The sequence below is a fragment of the Enoplosus armatus genome, chromosome 2 (genome assembly GCF_043641665.1).
Source record: "Enoplosus armatus isolate fEnoArm2 chromosome 2, fEnoArm2.hap1, whole genome shotgun sequence".
Lineage (NCBI taxonomy): Eukaryota > Metazoa > Chordata > Actinopteri > Centrarchiformes > Enoplosidae > Enoplosus > Enoplosus armatus.
In genome coordinates, this window is record NC_092181.1 from 26,702,272 (window position 1) to 26,718,237 (window position 15,966).

At 44.9% G+C, this 15,966-nt stretch overlaps 1 protein-coding gene across 1 annotated transcript; it reads left to right on the plus strand.

The window, feature by feature from the left end:
- The first annotated feature begins 509 nt into the window (after positions 1-509).
- On the plus strand, positions 510-14,908 carry abcc10 (ATP-binding cassette, sub-family C (CFTR/MRP), member 10). The gene is made up of 21 exons (XM_070926298.1): positions 510-685; positions 1,627-2,998; positions 3,434-3,661; positions 4,030-4,186; positions 4,598-4,755; positions 4,864-4,943; positions 5,185-5,356; positions 5,853-5,951; positions 6,342-6,531; positions 6,884-6,961; positions 7,669-7,857; positions 8,321-8,459; positions 8,898-9,093; positions 9,588-9,931; positions 10,443-10,612; positions 10,698-10,858; positions 11,318-11,571; positions 12,182-12,327; positions 12,852-12,949; positions 14,508-14,620; positions 14,785-14,908. The coding sequence occupies exons 1-21, from the start codon at positions 510-512 to the stop codon at positions 14,906-14,908; spliced, it is 4,644 nt and encodes a 1,547-aa protein (XP_070782399.1).
- The last annotated feature ends 1,058 nt before the right edge of the window (positions 14,909-15,966 follow it).

The following is a 15,966-nucleotide window of genomic DNA, read 5'->3' on the forward strand; positions in this document are numbered from 1 at the left end:
AACAATACTTATATCAATACCAGACTTTTAGGAATGATTTGTAAATATGTTTTTTAATGCGTCAGTGTTTAATGTTGTCTTAACACAATCAGCCATACAAGAACATTAAACTAAAATGAGCAACGTTATGATTTAGATCAGAAACTCAAAGAATAAGTAAACAAGACATGCGTCTGACCAGACTTTGATGCAAACTGTTTTCAACACTCTGTGCTAAGGACACATTTTGGTCGATACTCTAAATCTATTGCGGTTCAATACTTAAGCCTGAGACTGTTACATGGTGCTTTAGTATCCCACCTTTTTATCTGCACTGGAACTCACATCATGGCCTCTAAGGCAGACACACGCCTCAGGGAGATCCGGCTGTTTTCATAATACCGGCTAGAAGAACAACTAGCGTCTCTTTCATCTAACGGCTCTCTCATCCCTTACAGCTTCCTTTTCCTTTTTTTTTTGGTTTTGGTTCCGATGTTTTCTAGAATGACGGCAGTCAAATAGGAGGAGGGATGAGGGACTTTGGGCCAGCAGGGCTGGTCGCGGGCCTCTGTCATACAGACGAGCAGAATCCCTTCCCTGCGTGGCAGAATGGACACATCAGCCCCTGCTTTAACCAACTCGTCTTCGGGGCCTTGCCTCACGCGGGGATGGCCATTTTCAGTGCCTGTTACCTCAGCATGGCAAGGTAGGTCATACCTAAAGTGTAGATTTTGCTCTGATATCATTCAAACCTTGGTCTGTTTATTCATACATCATTTCATAAAGTGTAAAACCATTCACTTCTGCAGTTCAGTGAAATATCAGTGAGTCATAGTTTTGCATTAACATCTACTTTATCTATCTGTCTGAACACCTGAACACATCAGGTCTCACAGTGTTGATCATTATTTTGAGATGTAAATATTAGAGAACTAAATAATTCACATCACGTGCTTGAAAAGGCTAAAAATGGTCAGTTTATGAAAATACGTTATGTTTCATTCAAGCACAGGGAGGAAACTTGAAATACTGAGAAACATCCCAGAAAATGTTTATTATTTATCTTATTTGTTAAATAAAGATTTGATTTTTGTGTGTGTATCTTGTATGCATGTAATCTATCAGTGGCCAATGTATTGCCCTGCATTAAATGAGAAAACGTAATTCTTGTTATTGTTCCGATAATGGAGTGTGAGACGATAATTACGGCCCATAATGTGGAGCCTTTTCACAGCAGCTATGGAAAACATGGCTCTGAATGGGAACCGGTTCTAAATTAGTAACAAGTCTGGAGTATTTTTAAGGTCGGTTCTTCTATCGGTACTGAAGAACAAGCAATATCCTAAAGTCTTTTGTGAGCTGTACATGCTTGTCAATAAAGAGAGAAGGTCTCTGGTTAATAAGCTCATCTACTCGTTACTCAGGGGTCGGTGAAGGTTCTCTAAACACTGGTTTTACTGGTGGGAAAATCTAAAAAGTTGTCCTCTTCACATTTGCATTTGCAAAAGTAATATGATCTGTTATTGTGTCGTTATCGGCCACAAAAAAATAGAAAATAATCTGTAATTGTTATCGGTGCTGAAATGTCACATCAGTGCATCTGCAGTGTTTTCTGGTGTTTTCAGTAATGATGTTTCTGCCTTGTAGATGCAGCCTCCTCCAGACGTCTCCTCCCTGTGGTTGGACACTCAGGTTGGCGTCCGCTCTTCTGGCTGCGCTGCTCTTCACTGCAGATGTCATCCTGGTGAGCCTCCTCCAGCAGGCGGACATGTATCTGGACGTCCTAGCTGACAGCTGTGCCATTCTGGCCTGGCTGGTCCACTTCAGTGCCATCGCAGTTCTCCAGAGGAGTGCTTTCAGGAGAACCAGAGGACCTCCACTGCTGCTTCTGCTGGTCCTTCTGTCCGTCCCAAACCTGGTCATCACCTTGATGATTTTCTGTGACAATCAGGAATATTTGAACCCTGCAGAACCTCTTAAATTAGCACGTTTTGTGCTTGCCTCGGCCCGAACGCTCCCCCTTCTGGTTTATCTTCTGGCATTTGCGTTTCCCTGCATCAGTGACGCTGGCTATACTTTGTATATCAACGCTGTAGATGGATCCCCGCTCGTCCCAGAGAGCAGCCAGCCGGATACAGGTGAGATGGTGGCCGAGGACGGGAGCGGCTGCGTCTCTCGGCTCTTCTACCTGTGGTTGACCCCTCTCCTCAGACGAGGGCAGCGAGGGGAGCTGGACAGACCGGCCGATGTTTATCACCTCCCTCGGAAACTTCGGACTAGTGTGGTTTGTCGATACTTCCACCAGTGCTGGGAAGCCTGCCGACAAGGGGCAGCGGCCAGTAACGAGCGGGATCAGTGGCCCAGGCCGGTCAGCAGAAACCTCCTGAGTGGCACCTGGAGTTCACACTACCAGGAGGAACCACTGGAGCTGGAGGGTGATGTAGGGCTGCTGAGGGTGCTGCACAAGGCATTTGGGTTGTGGTACTACGTCCTTGGTGTGCTGAAGGTGACGGTCAACATGCTGAGCTTTGCAGGTCCCCTCCTCCTCAGCAGTCTGGTGAACTTTATGGAGGACGAGGGAGCTCCAGTCAGCAGGGGTGCCTGGTGCGCTGTGGGGCTCTTTGCCACCACTCTTCTCTCTTCCGTCCTCCGAAACATATTCGTCTTCGAGGTCTCCAAGGTGGCGCTGTCGGCACGCGCCGCTCTTGTGTCGGCCATCTACGGCAAAGCCCTGCAGGTCAGCGGCAGCAGCCTGGCCCGCTTCACTCTGGGGGAGGTGGTGAACTTAATGAGCACGGACACCGACCGAGTGGTCAACTTCTTCAACAGTTTCCATGATCTGTGGAGCTTGCCCTTCAGGTTTATTATCACCCTCTACTTGCTGTACCTGCAGGTGGGTGTGGCTTTCGTTGGAGGCCTGGTTGTGGCGCTGCTGCTGGTGCCGTTCAACAAGTTCCTCGCTTCCCGTATCCTTAGCAACAACAAAGACATGCTCAGGTACAAGGACATCCGTGTTAAGGTGAGAACAGATTCTATGTAATAGCACTTGTCACACAGATAAATCACCATATTATAGACAGTATGTCAGGTATGATTAAAAAAAAAAAAAAAGAAATTGCAGTGCATTTATGTTTTATAGGTTGCATTTTTATGTATTTTTGATTTTAGTTATTCTTAATTCAAGCTTAAAATCATTTAAATTTGTTTTATTTATAGTTGATCACATTAATTTCCAGCAAAATCAACTTTGATCTTAAACTTGGTGGTTTGACGTCAGCCAGGGACTTCCTATATCATTATCAGATTATTTAAGGATTTTTTTTAGGTTACCAGAAGACAACTGATAAATCACGTTTTCATTGCAGGTCTCCTCTCACTCTTCATTCATACAGTATCCAAAGAAGAAAGTTGAGACTCAGATTATTCTCTTAAATGTGTGACTTTTCTCTCCTAGTTAATGACGGAGATCCTCTTTGGTATTCGCGTCATCAAGTTCTACAACTGGGAGCCTCATTTTACTCAGAAGGTCGCCGACTGTCGTAAACAAGAGCTGTCCCACCTCAAGGCCATCAAGTACCTGGATGCCCTGTGTGTTTACACCTGGGCCGCTCTGCCTGTGGTCATCTCCATCCTCACCTTCGTCACCTACGTGCTGCTGGGACACCAGCTGACTGCAGCCAAGGTGGGTGGGGGTTTAAATCCATCCATCCGTCCATCTCTTAGTTTATTTAACCCGATAATAATTCATCCTATTTCAAGTGTATGAAAGCTTTTACACACTTTGTGTGGAAGGTCTTTTCAATTAAAGGTCCACTGACTCACAGGAAGTATTGCAGTTAACATCTCTGGCAGCAGAAACAACAATTTCCTTTGAATAATAATAATATGAGAAATTCATAATTCCATAGTTAACAACAGACATCTAGACTTTCACAAAAGGTACAAGAACTTGAGAACACGTGAAGAAGATTTTCTTTTCTGTTTGTTACTTTTGAATGCAGGTTGTCGTATGTTTGTTCAGACTCAGTAGTCAATGTCCCCCCCCCACAGGTGTTCACCACGCTGGCTCTGGTGGGAATGTTGATCATCCCGCTCAACTCTTTCCCTTGGGTTCTCAACGGCATCCTGGAGGCCAAAGTGTCTCTGGAGCGAATCCAAGGTTTCTTCAAACTGACCAACCAGGACCTGCAGGCGCACTACGCCCTGGGTAGACTGCCGCTTTGAAGTTTATGTGTTTTTGTGTTTAATCAATGACCCAAAACAGGTCACAGTATTTGTTTGGTCCCCTTGAAAGAGAAGGTTTTCTGAATGCTGAAAACAAAAATCACTGGAGGTCTAAAACAACTAGATGCAAACACGAAGTTCCATTTTGGCATTTTCTGCTCTTTTCATTTACAACTTGAAACCATTTATGGATCAACGTAACCAGAACTTGTATTAGAAGATTGTACTATTTGAAAGGGTCGTAAAGTAATGTTCCCTAAAGACTACGTCTGAAACATCAACATGCACAGTCGATAACTCAATCCTTCTTATTTTCTTGTACAACAAAAATAAACATGATAACGTGATAATATATATATTTCCATTGTGCTGAATCATACCATGTCTGTCCTAGTGTCCCCTGAAGACAGTCACACATCAGTCCTGTTGAGCCAGGGGACATTTTCCTGGCAGGGGCCCGACGGTCTCAACCAGAACAAAGAGGGACAAACTGAAAGTGGAGCTGCTAAAGGGAGTCTGCTGCTGCACGGTCTCAGTCTACACATAACCAAGGTACAAGCTGTCTGTTAACACATCCAGTATATGTGAATGAAACGGGTCGAAGAAGAATCAAAACTACAAACACAAAGCAGTGACAGTGTTGACTTCTGTCTGGCTCAGGGCGCTCTGGTGGTTGTGGTGGGGAAGGTCGGCTGTGGGAAGAGCTCCTTCCTGGCGGCTCTCACCGGAGAACTCGGCAGGTAGACCACCTCTGAAACTTGTTCACTTTGAGGTTGCTCGTGTTGTGGAGTTTGGAGATCATGTTCTACCAGAGAAAATCAAGGAATTAGTTGTTTAGGGAACAATAACTGTACTAATTACTTCACAGGTGTATACTCGGATGTTTTGTGCACATTGACCACTGATACTTTTCATCCCAACTATAGCGGGAAGTTCGGACATAGTGAGGTTCACCAGTCTTCCTCCTTCCCGTCTGTGCAGGCTGAGTGGAGTTGTATATGTTGCCGACAGAGAGGCCGGCTTCGGTCTGGCGTCTCAGGAGCCGTGGATCCAGCACGCATCAGTACGGGACAACATCCTGTTTGGCAAAGACTACGATCCCGCCTACTACCAGGCTGTGATCGAGGCCTGCGCCCTCTCAGATGACCTCAACGTACGATTACTGCGCCCCTTTATGTCTCCGTCTTTTCCTGCCTGTATATTTCTACAGTATCTCTGTGTATTAGTGTGATTACTGTCTGTTACTGATTCTCTGGGTTGTTCACAAGGAGACACATTTTGCCTACGAGTGGTGGGCCCTTAAAGAGGTGACGACAGTCCACTGGTCGGTCCAACACTTTGGTCCACAGTGAGACGTCTTTAACGACCTCAGATTGATTTTAGTGGCTGTGTGGCCTCTTCTGTCCACCGCCTGATCAAAATATCCCCTTAATCAACACTTGAATCCGTGACTTAATCCATGCGTTGACCCCAGAGGATGAATTCTTATCAGTTTGGACACTCAATGTCTCAGTGTCGCCTTCCTCTTCAGTTAATCTCAGCACATTAATAGAGCCTGATAACATCAAAACAAATTTCAACTGTAAACAAGAGAGTAGTGTGTGATTATTTAACATTTCTAGGAAACCTGTTCTGAAATGTGTCCTCAGGTTTTGCCAAATGGTGACAAGACAGAAGTGGGCGAGAACGGAGTGACTCTGAGCGGAGGACAGAAGGCTCGAGTGGCCCTCGCCAGAGCTGTTTACATGGTCAGTCCTCTGCACAGACCAGCCATCTGCTCTGAGCACCGGGAGACATGAAAGAGGTTTTACCAAACACACAAGTGTTAGTCTGCAGAAAACCATAACAGAGTATTAAAGCACAATTTGATACCAATATGTGTTTATTTCTGTAGCCTCGATACACATGTACTGATACATCAGGTGGATGTTTAGGTTTTATTAAGAGTTTAAGAAGTTAAGTTGGTTTGAGAGGCCTGCCTGTTGCTGGGGAGGTCACTGGTTTGATCCCTGTGTCAGCTGTACTGTAGTTGACATGTGCCATAATGAAACCAGATAAACATACAAATATGTTTACGTATAATCAGCAGGTGACGCTACTCCCTCCTTTCATTTTCCCGCCTGACCTCACCTCCTCAGGACAAAGACATCTACCTCCTCGATGATCCGTTGGCAGCGGTTGATACCAACGTGGCCAAACACCTCATGAAGAAATGCGTCATGGAGCTCCTCAGGGGAAAGACCAGAATCCTCTGCACACATCGCCTAGAGTTTGTGGACAAAGCTGATCTGGTGGTCCTCATGGACAACGGAACGATCGTCCAAACAGGTAGAAACAAAAATGTGTTTCAGACAGGTGGAAAATCCGGACTGTTACAGAGGACTAACACAGACATGACATTATATTATCCAGTATTTAGTGTATTCACTGCAGAGTAAAGAGCCTATACTTCATTTCCTTTATTGCTGATTGTTGATATTGTACATCTTGAGTGTGCTTCACATATGGTTTATGTGGAACGTCCTCTTAAAGTTGAGACACGCTACATGCTTTGTTGTAGAACCTGTAAATGCTGACTGGATGTTTCAAAGTTCAGAGAGACTCCGCTAACAAGGCACAGTGTTTTCGGACGGCGAGCCCTCTCTTATTCCACCTGCACTCGTCCTTTGCTGTTCAACAGGCACACCGGCCGAAATCCTTCCTCTGGTCGAGGCTGTGCCGAAAAAACGCAAGAATGACCGTAACGTGAAAGAGAAAGGTAAGTTCACCTCGAGCTGCGATATATGATGACATATGTATAAATATCTTATCAACTGGATCGGCGCTTATACAGACATCAATGGTGCCCAGAGGATAAATGACTTCCTCTAGCGCCACCGTGAGGTTTACGTTTATGGCTTTGAGTGAAATATCTTTTATATATAAAATCTGGTTCATTCATGTCCCCCTCAAGATGAATTGTATTAACTTTAGTGATCACTGAGATTTTCAGCCAGCGCATCATCAGGTCAAAGTTTTAATGTGTCCTACATTTAGGTTCATGACTTAATACTTGCAAGCTGATGACTCTCACATCAGTTTTAGCTGCACTTTGAGTTTCGTGCAAATTAGAAAATAATAGAAAGATATTTCTTCATATTTGTTATTGTAAATTTCTGTTTTTATATGTATGATTCTTCTCTTACTATGTTTATTGTTATGCAGCAAAATAAAACCAGGGCAAATTCCTTGTATGTGACAACTGACTCTGACTCTGATCAGCATGTTAGCATGCTGGTGTTAGCATTTAGCTGGTGGCACTGCTGTGATATATGTCAAGCTTCACCCGTCTTCCTACAGCTGGCTCAGACGCTCTGTGTAACCGGTACAGTGTCGTCTTTCAGCCTGCTGTTGAACATTTATCCAATCTGATGTTGCTCTAGAAAAATCTGACACATTTTCACGGCTTTTCTTGGTTTTGACCAGATGGTGCGGAGCAGGAGGAAGAGGAGCCGGGTTCACCCCCTGATCTATGTGTGGATGATGACCCCGACCTGTCGGGGGCGGAGCAGAAGCAGGTGGGCGGGCTGGCGTGGAGAGTTTACCAGACCTACTGGGTTGCTGTGGGCGGATTGCTGGCCGCCTCCATCCTGATGTCTCTGCTACTCATGCAAGGTTTGGATCGACCGCCCGGTGTTTCAACATGATCTGTGTGCAGCGATGACACTCGGCAGATGCTCCCGGTCGTCCGAAGCTCTCACAACTTCGTTCACACTGCAGCCGAAATGCTGTGATTCTCATACTTCTGCTCAAATAGGAATATGTCAAGTTTATTTATTCATTTATTCATTCGTTTATGTCCATAACAGGTTTGTCTCAAAGGCCTAGTAGATCCAACTGATCAGAAATAAAACACAAAACAATATTTTAAAATATTTATTGTGACAGAATAAACACAAGGAATCAAAACACTTTTAGACTGATAACCTTCTCAGGTGAAGGATGTAAAATTTGCAGTTTGTTCTCTTCTTTAGTAGTTTCCTCAGACTTCACTGTGTTTCATCCAAACAAGAAGCAAATTGTTGTCATTGTTCACAACAAACTGCCGTCATGTGTTTTTTTTTTTTGTGTGATTCAGGCTCTAAGAATGTTTCTGACTGGTGGCTGTCCCACTGGATCTCAGAGCTGAAGAACAACGGTTCCACTAGAACAAATGGTTCTTCCTCAGGTGCCTTCAGCTCTCCTCGCCTGCTGCTCTTCTCACCTGGAGGCTTAATGTAAGTTGTCGTTTTTAATTGAATGAGAGCAAATTAGTTTCTTTTTTTGCAGGAGACGGCCAAGTTGACTAAACCTAAATAAAACTTTCACTTTATCACTTTAGAACATAATAACATTTATATTAAAACAGATTCACACAAAGATTCAGGAAGCAATTTTTAAATGTACTTTTGTAATTAGATCTACAGTGTAACATGTCATGGGGGGGGGGGGGGGGGGGGGTTTCCAGACATGGTTCAGATGAGGCAGATAAGGATGTGACTCAGAAGATTCAACAGTAGAAACATGAAATTATGTATTTTTGTATTTTAAAATCAGCCTGTTGTTTTGGTAATGACTGAAGTGAAAATGTAATCAAGTCTATAAACTTGACTTTCCCGTCTTTATTTAAGCTTTTCACTGAAATCTAAAAATAGCATTTAAATCTACCCACCCAGGTCTCCTCTGTCCTCCTCTGTGCAAACGTCCCCGTCAAGCAACTTGAGCTCTGATGTCAGGTTTTACCTGACGGTGTACAGCTCCATTGCCACGGCCAACACCGTCTTCACCGCCCTCCGAGCCTTCCTCTTTGCCTACGGAGTCATCTGCGCCGCCACTGTCATCCACAACAGACTTCTGGACCGGGTCCTTAAGGTGCGTCGTCTGATCTTTGAGCCCCCGAGCAAGTGTCAGGCGTCCCGAGTTCCAGGAGTTATTGAAACAGAGGCTTCCCGCAACCTCAAACAGCCTCGAACGAGACATGTAGAGCTCAAATTTAGATCAGAAGATTGATACCACTCATATTTGTTTGTTAAATATGAAGCTGCATGCAGGAGACGGTTATCTTAGCTTAGCATTAAGACAGCTAGCAAGGCAGCTAGTTCTGTCCAGAGGGAAATTAGGGAAATATTTGGCTATATTTTATATATTTAGTACAGTGGGTTTTTAGTGCTTTTTAGCTGAAAACAGCTGCCAGCTGTGGCTGATCCTCTGTGGGTTCATCACTGTGAGCGACACCTTTTACATACAAGTAGTCATGTGACCCATTGTTCATATGAAAATATTGATTAGACATTTTTCTCATCTTTACCTACCTGGTCGAATAACTAACCAAGATAACGTAACTTCCTGTTTACGTCCTCCTCCAGGCCACGGTGACCTTCTTCGACATCACCCCGATGGGTCGCGTTCTCAACCGTTTTTCTTCGGACCTGTACAGCGTGGACGACAGCCTGCCGTTCATCCTGAACATCCTGCTGGCCAACGTTTTCAGTCTGCTGGGCATGCTGGTGGTGATAGGCTACGGCCTCCCCTGGGTCCTAGTGCCCCTGCTGCCCCTGGCTCTGCTGTACCACCGCACGCAGCACTTCTACCGACACACCTCTCGGGAGCTGAAGCGCCTGTGCAGCCTCACTCTGTCGCCCGTCTACTCGCACTTCTCTGAGACGCTGACCGGACTGGGAACCATCCGGGCCAGCGGCAGCTCTGCCCGGTGAGAGGCGGGAAAAAGACCCTTTTAGAGCCCGATGAATACTGCATTGTTGATCTAAAACACTAGTATTTTAGATCAATATACGATCACGATAGATCAGCAGGACGTTTTACAGCTGAAAAATAAACTTGTCAGTGCTCTCTGAAAGAGCGCTGGATGAAAGAAAGCAGCAAATGAAAACAAATAAAAACACCTGCTCACTTTCTCCAGAGTGTGACAAAGGTTTGACTGAAAGCTCGGGTAATAAATTGGATATCATTTGGCTAAAACGTGGGTCTCTCCTCTGCTTCCTGCTCCAACAATCGAGCTCCTTCTCTGCGTGACTCTAGAGACTCCAAATCCCGTTTGATCAAAACAATTTGATCAGATCCCTAAATGATATCACACCCACATATTCTGTATATGAAGTACGTCACCTGACAGAAGCTTTCACTGTGTCTTTAAAATCCTCACTGGCAGCACAGTCAGAGCGGCTCACGCGAGACTAAAGGACTAAGTTTTGTTGTTCCAGGTTTGAGGAGGAGAGCGCCAGGCGTCTGGAGCAGAACCAGCGCTGCCTGTTCCTTAGCAACGCCGCCATGCAGTGGCTGGACATCCGCCTGCAGCTGATTGGTGTTGCCGTGGTGACCGGCATCGGGGTGATCGCTGTGGTCCAGCACCAGTATAATTCTGTGGATCCAGGTAATTCCACAGCTGAGTCTGGTGGCTGTGCACCAGTATAGGAGAGGGTAGCTTCCATAACGTGTGTTGTTGTTGTCTCGGTCAGGTCTGGTGGGTCTGTCCCTGTCCTACGCCTTGTCCATCACAACGCTGCTGTCCGGCCTCATATTCAGCTTCACCCAGACGGAGATGCAGCTGGTGAGTGTGGAGAGAACTGAGGAGTACTCCACCGGCCTCCCCACCGAGCCACAACACCACAACACACAGGTCAGACCAACTGCTGCACGTCCACAAAGTGACACTGAGTGGTAACAGCCATTAAAGAGGGAGTATCATGGAGAACATGACCTGGAGCAGTGGTTCCCAGCTGCTCCAGATGTTTCCGTAGACATCAGATCCAGTCCGACCACTGCGCCGCCCCTTTAATTTTATTTCGCAAAAAAAGGAAGCAGGAGGTGGTACTTCCTCTGAAATTATCTGTAAAATCCACAACATTTCAAAGTAAAGTTTTTATTTGACAAAGTCGCTGTTCTTTTTCTTTCTTTCTTTATTATTGTTGTTGATCACATTTCCTGCTATCAAACTCCGTGATGGCTTCTCTGTTAATCTTGTCAACAAATAACAAAAAGTGAAGTTAGTTTGTCATTATTTTTTAACAATGTGAAGTAAAAACGTGTCTCTGGTGACTGTTGTTTTGTCTCTTGTCCCTCTCCGTCTCACCATCAGTTGGCCCCGGCGTGGCCGGAGCAGGGCTGGTTGGAGTTTCGCGGTGTGGTTTTAGCCTACAGGGACGGTCTTCCTAACGCCCTGGATGGGGTGAGCCTGGTAGTGCGACCTGGGGAGAAGGTGGGCATCGTGGGACGTACGGGCTCCGGCAAGTCCACCCTGTTCCTGGCTCTGTTCCGTATGGTGGAGCTCAACCAGGGTCAGATTCTCCTGGACGGGCTGGACATCAGCACCGTGGGCCTGGCTCAGCTCAGGTATTCCTGAAGTGGTGGTGGGTTTGGATGAAGATTAAATGAGGATCAGTCAACACAGTTTAATAGATAAAGGGTCTCCGCAGCTGCAGTGATACATATTCGGATTGTGTCAGAGAGAACATAGTTCCACCAAGGCTGCACAATCCTCTAAATTTTAATAATAGAAAATGTTTAGAAATATTTAATCTCCATCTGGATCCAGACATGCTTCAAAATACACACTCTGATAGTGTGCCAGACTTTGTTCCAGTCAAGTGAGAGCAGTAGTTTATGAGAAAATCATGACAAGGTTTAAAAATGCACTAAAAATCTAGCAATGTTAGAAATGAGTTAGAAAACACAACCTCCTCAGTCGAGGTCAACTTGAAATGACTTAAGTTCAGTTTTAAAAGTCTTGAAAATGCAGTTTCTTTGTATTGTTATTTCCAATTAGATCTCAGCTCAGATGTACTGGCCTCATATTTTATCCTGACTGCCATTAAGAGCATCTTTTTAAATTGTTGAAATAAACAGGGACAGCCAGATCATCATTCTGTAGTTTCAGTCTTTGTTCAGTATAAGAAAAGCAGTCAGTAACAAGTCAAAGCTGACACTGTGGCGCCCTCTGCAGGTCCAGGTTGGCCATTATTCCTCAGGACCCCTTCCTGTTCAGCGGGACCATCAGGGAGAATCTGGACCCGTGTGGGCGACACCCGGACCAGCAGCTGCTGGACGTCCTGGACCAGTGCCACCTCAGCTCTGTGGTGGACAGGATGGGTGAGAGCCTGAGAACAGAGGGGAGGAGAAGAGACAATTTGCTCCTGAGAAAGCGATTGTTGATGAGTGGTTTAGTTTCACCACGACGTAAATCAGCCACTTTGTTGATCGTCCATTCACCCGTTTGTTCAGCGTCGTGGTGGCTGCGGCCTGTCCCAGCATGCATTAGGTGAGAGGAAGGGTCCACCCACGACAGGTTGCCCGTCTATCACAGGACTCTCTGGTGATCATGTTACATAAAATCATCTTCCTCCTCCTCCTCTCTCCTGTTTGTATATTTCTCTTGACAGCGGGAAAGAAAAGAGGAGGACGGAGGTGGAGTTCAGTTTCAGATGCAGGAAAGATGGCCGCTTTAGTCTTAAGATTCTAACATGAGCTGGTGTAGCTTTAAGTGTGCTACTGCTGCACTACTGCTAAGCACCACTTCACTCACAGCAGCATGAATGAGAGATGATGACCTCTCCGTCTGTGTATATATAATATATAGATATATATGTGTGTGTGTGTGTGTGTGTGTGTGTCAGGTGGTCTGGATGCTGTGGTTGGGGAAAGAGGAAAGTCCTTCTCTGTGGGACAGAGGCAGCTTCTGTGTTTGGCCCGAGCTCTGCTGACCCAGGCCAAGGTGAGACCTCAGCTGTGTTATTGTACATTACACAACACCGATCAGCTGCTGACGTCGTGCCTGTCGGGGTGCAGCTCACCTGTTCAAGATGCTCTAAAATCTTTATTACCGTTATTTAACATGCGATGCAGATTTTTGATGCGCTGAAGTTAAAGTTGTTACGTGAGAGTGAAACACTCCTTGAGCGGCAGCTGTGTCTGTTTGCAGAGCAGCCAAACCAACTCACATTGTTTTTAATTGGCTGTTTTCCATCATGCCAGGAGCAACCGCGATCTGATTTCGTGCGACGTGAGTAGTTTTCCCACACAAATGAATGCTTTTAACGTGACGCAGCAGCAGTAGCAAGTGTGGGTTTGCATTAGCAGTAACTTCATCCAGCTCTGGTACGACGAGATTAAACAATGAGGCTGGTCAGTGAGATAAAATCCAAAAAATGTCAACCGTAAATAGAATCAAAAGCTGGGTTTGATTTCACGGAACGGATTATAACTGAATGTTCTGCCACACCTTTGTTCTTGTTATGACTCGTATGTAACATACAAGGACTGCCGACTGGGGACCCCGAGAATAAACTACAACTTATTTCTTCTCAAAGAGAAAAGTGATGTAACTAATTTCATCTGACAAAAGCAAAAAGAATATTATTATTTTAGGTTAGGTTGCAGTTTTAAGCTACAGTTCATTTGCATATTGTGTAGTTTCTGACTTTGAGCATAAGGAAGAGCAGTATTTAGGGTCGTCAACAGAGCACATGAGGCCGCGTGAAGCCAGCAGAAGATAAATCAGGACTTTTCTGAACTGTGAATCATGCAAAGCTGCTCTGGTGGAGTCCCAGAATACACATATAGAGCTGACATGAGCATAATATCTAATAATATTAGGACTCGTCAATAGATAGTCCCCCAGGACCCCAATACCAATACATATGAATTAAAACAGAAAGAGAAAAAACAAAGATATGACGTCATTAGGAACAAATTGATTGACAGAGTCATGAAATATTGGAATGACAGAATAAAGCGCCCGTGAGCTGTGACACAAGGTAAACCTCGGGGGTAAACCTCGGGGGTAAACCTCGGGGGTAAACCTGGATGGATGAGGGTTTTAAAGGCCTTCAAAATGCTCTTTTTATTTTTTAAACAGTGTGTTTATTCTCTTTAAACAACATAGCTATAAGACGTACTTTACACAAACTTATACACCAAAACTATAGATAACAGAGGCAAAGATAAGGGTGCACACAGTCACATCAGAAGACTCTGATACTCCGACTGACAGTCCACTTGCTCCAAGAAACCTAAAATACACAATGTCTGTTGACTTACAACTGCTGCTGTTTATTTTGTGCAGCAGCACGAGACACGAAACCTTCAGCCGGCCATAAAAACAACCGCAGTGGAAGCAGCATGTGTATACTCTCCAGTAACCCCTCGATGACTGCCGTCTGTGTGCATCTTATATTATTGTTATTATTATTATTATTATTATTGTTATTTCTGTTGTGTCTGCCTCCTTCACACGCTGCTGTAACACACTGTTCCCCCGTCATGTCCTGCAGCTCCTGTGTATCGATGAGGCCACAGCCAGCGTGGATCAGAAGACGGACAAACTGCTGCAGCAGACCATCACAGAGACGTTTCAGGACAAGACCGTCCTCACTATTGCACACAGGTAAAAGGTTTTCTGATGGAAATCAAGTTGCAATCCTGTTTTTCCTATTTTTCCAAGACGTGGTATCACAGCCACGGACTGATTTTACAGAGTTCAGTTTCAGAGTTAAGTTCTCATTTTTAAATTTTTACGTGGAAATTTGTTGCCTGTGTTTGTGTCACCAGGATCAACACCATCATGGACTGCGACCGGGTGCTGGTGATGCATGCTGGGAAGGTGGCGGAGTTCGACACGCCGGCTGCTCTCTGCAGAACTGACCGCTCTGTCTTCCACAGGCTGGTCGGTTGAAGAGGAGCGTGAGAAGAAGACACTGGAAGGAGGGAACTTATCAGAAAAACTTTCACAGCTTCTACTGTCGGAGCAGGAAGTGATCTTCTCTTCTTTTAATTGATTGATTTTAATGCTTAAACAGCATTAATTGAAATGTTCCTGAATTTTGAGTAAGAACTACGCTTCCCTTAAAGGACTTTTCTTTGCCTGCTTGATCTCATCTTGAGGGACGTTTATACGTATGAAGCAATGCATTTGCACTATTTGCATTATTCCTACAAGCGGCTAACTGGCAGCAGGGCTAACATACGACTCTCTGGACTCGACCAGCCCATCGTCATCGGACCATATTTATTGTTTTTGTTGATTCTGTGGTTTTTGTGGAGCCAGTATTTTCTTCCCTCCTGATGCTCTAAAATCGCCCCATCAAAGGCTCCTATAAAGTAGCTACGGGGGCCAATGGGGGGGCAGTAGTTCACATCTGAACGTGTTGAAAGAACTTAGAAATATGAAAATGCATACTCTCAGTTAGCTGCTATTAAACATCAGGGAACACCTTTGCTTCTAGTCTTTCCACAGTTAAGGAACAGGCTCCACTAAACCCCCGACAGTGGACACATTTTTAGTTGATTAAGCGGTTATGTAAGACCCTCAGCTTCCCTAAATATATTACTTCAAGGTGGGAGTTCATGATGATGGGTCACTTCAGATAGTTTTCCTGTACCTACAGTTACATGGGCAGATATTTGATAGCATTTCTATGTAAAATGGGGTTTAAATGAAGGTCTGTCTTTGAGAAAGTGTTTGAAGGATTCTGATCCATCCACTGGGAGCAACGTGGATTTAGGGCACAGATAACTGACCCTAGATCTGTTTGAGCTACTTAGCTCTGGAGCAAGTCACTAAACATTGATCTGTTGTAACAGAAAGCAAAATTCAGAAGACGACATAGTCAGATTTCAGTGTTTTAGTATAATGTACTGATGAAGCCTCAGTTCAGCTGCATCATTTGATGAGTTGGTTTCCCACAATTCAGTTCAAATCAGCGTTCAGGCTGAACATAATGTTGATTTCTG

Bases quoted from the DNA above. Each gene is read 5' to 3' on its own strand.
- abcc10 (XM_070926298.1), top strand. From the start codon at position 510: ATGAGGGACTTTGGGCCAGCAGGGCTGGTCGCGGGCCTCTGTCATACA. The intron at 12,328-12,851 runs GTGAGAGCCTGA...TGTGTGTGTCAG, and splicing joins CTCTGTGGTGGACAGGATGG to GTGGTCTGGATGCTGTGGTT. The intron at 14,621-14,784 runs GTAAAAGGTTTT...TTGTGTCACCAG, and splicing joins GTCCTCACTATTGCACACAG to GATCAACACCATCATGGACT.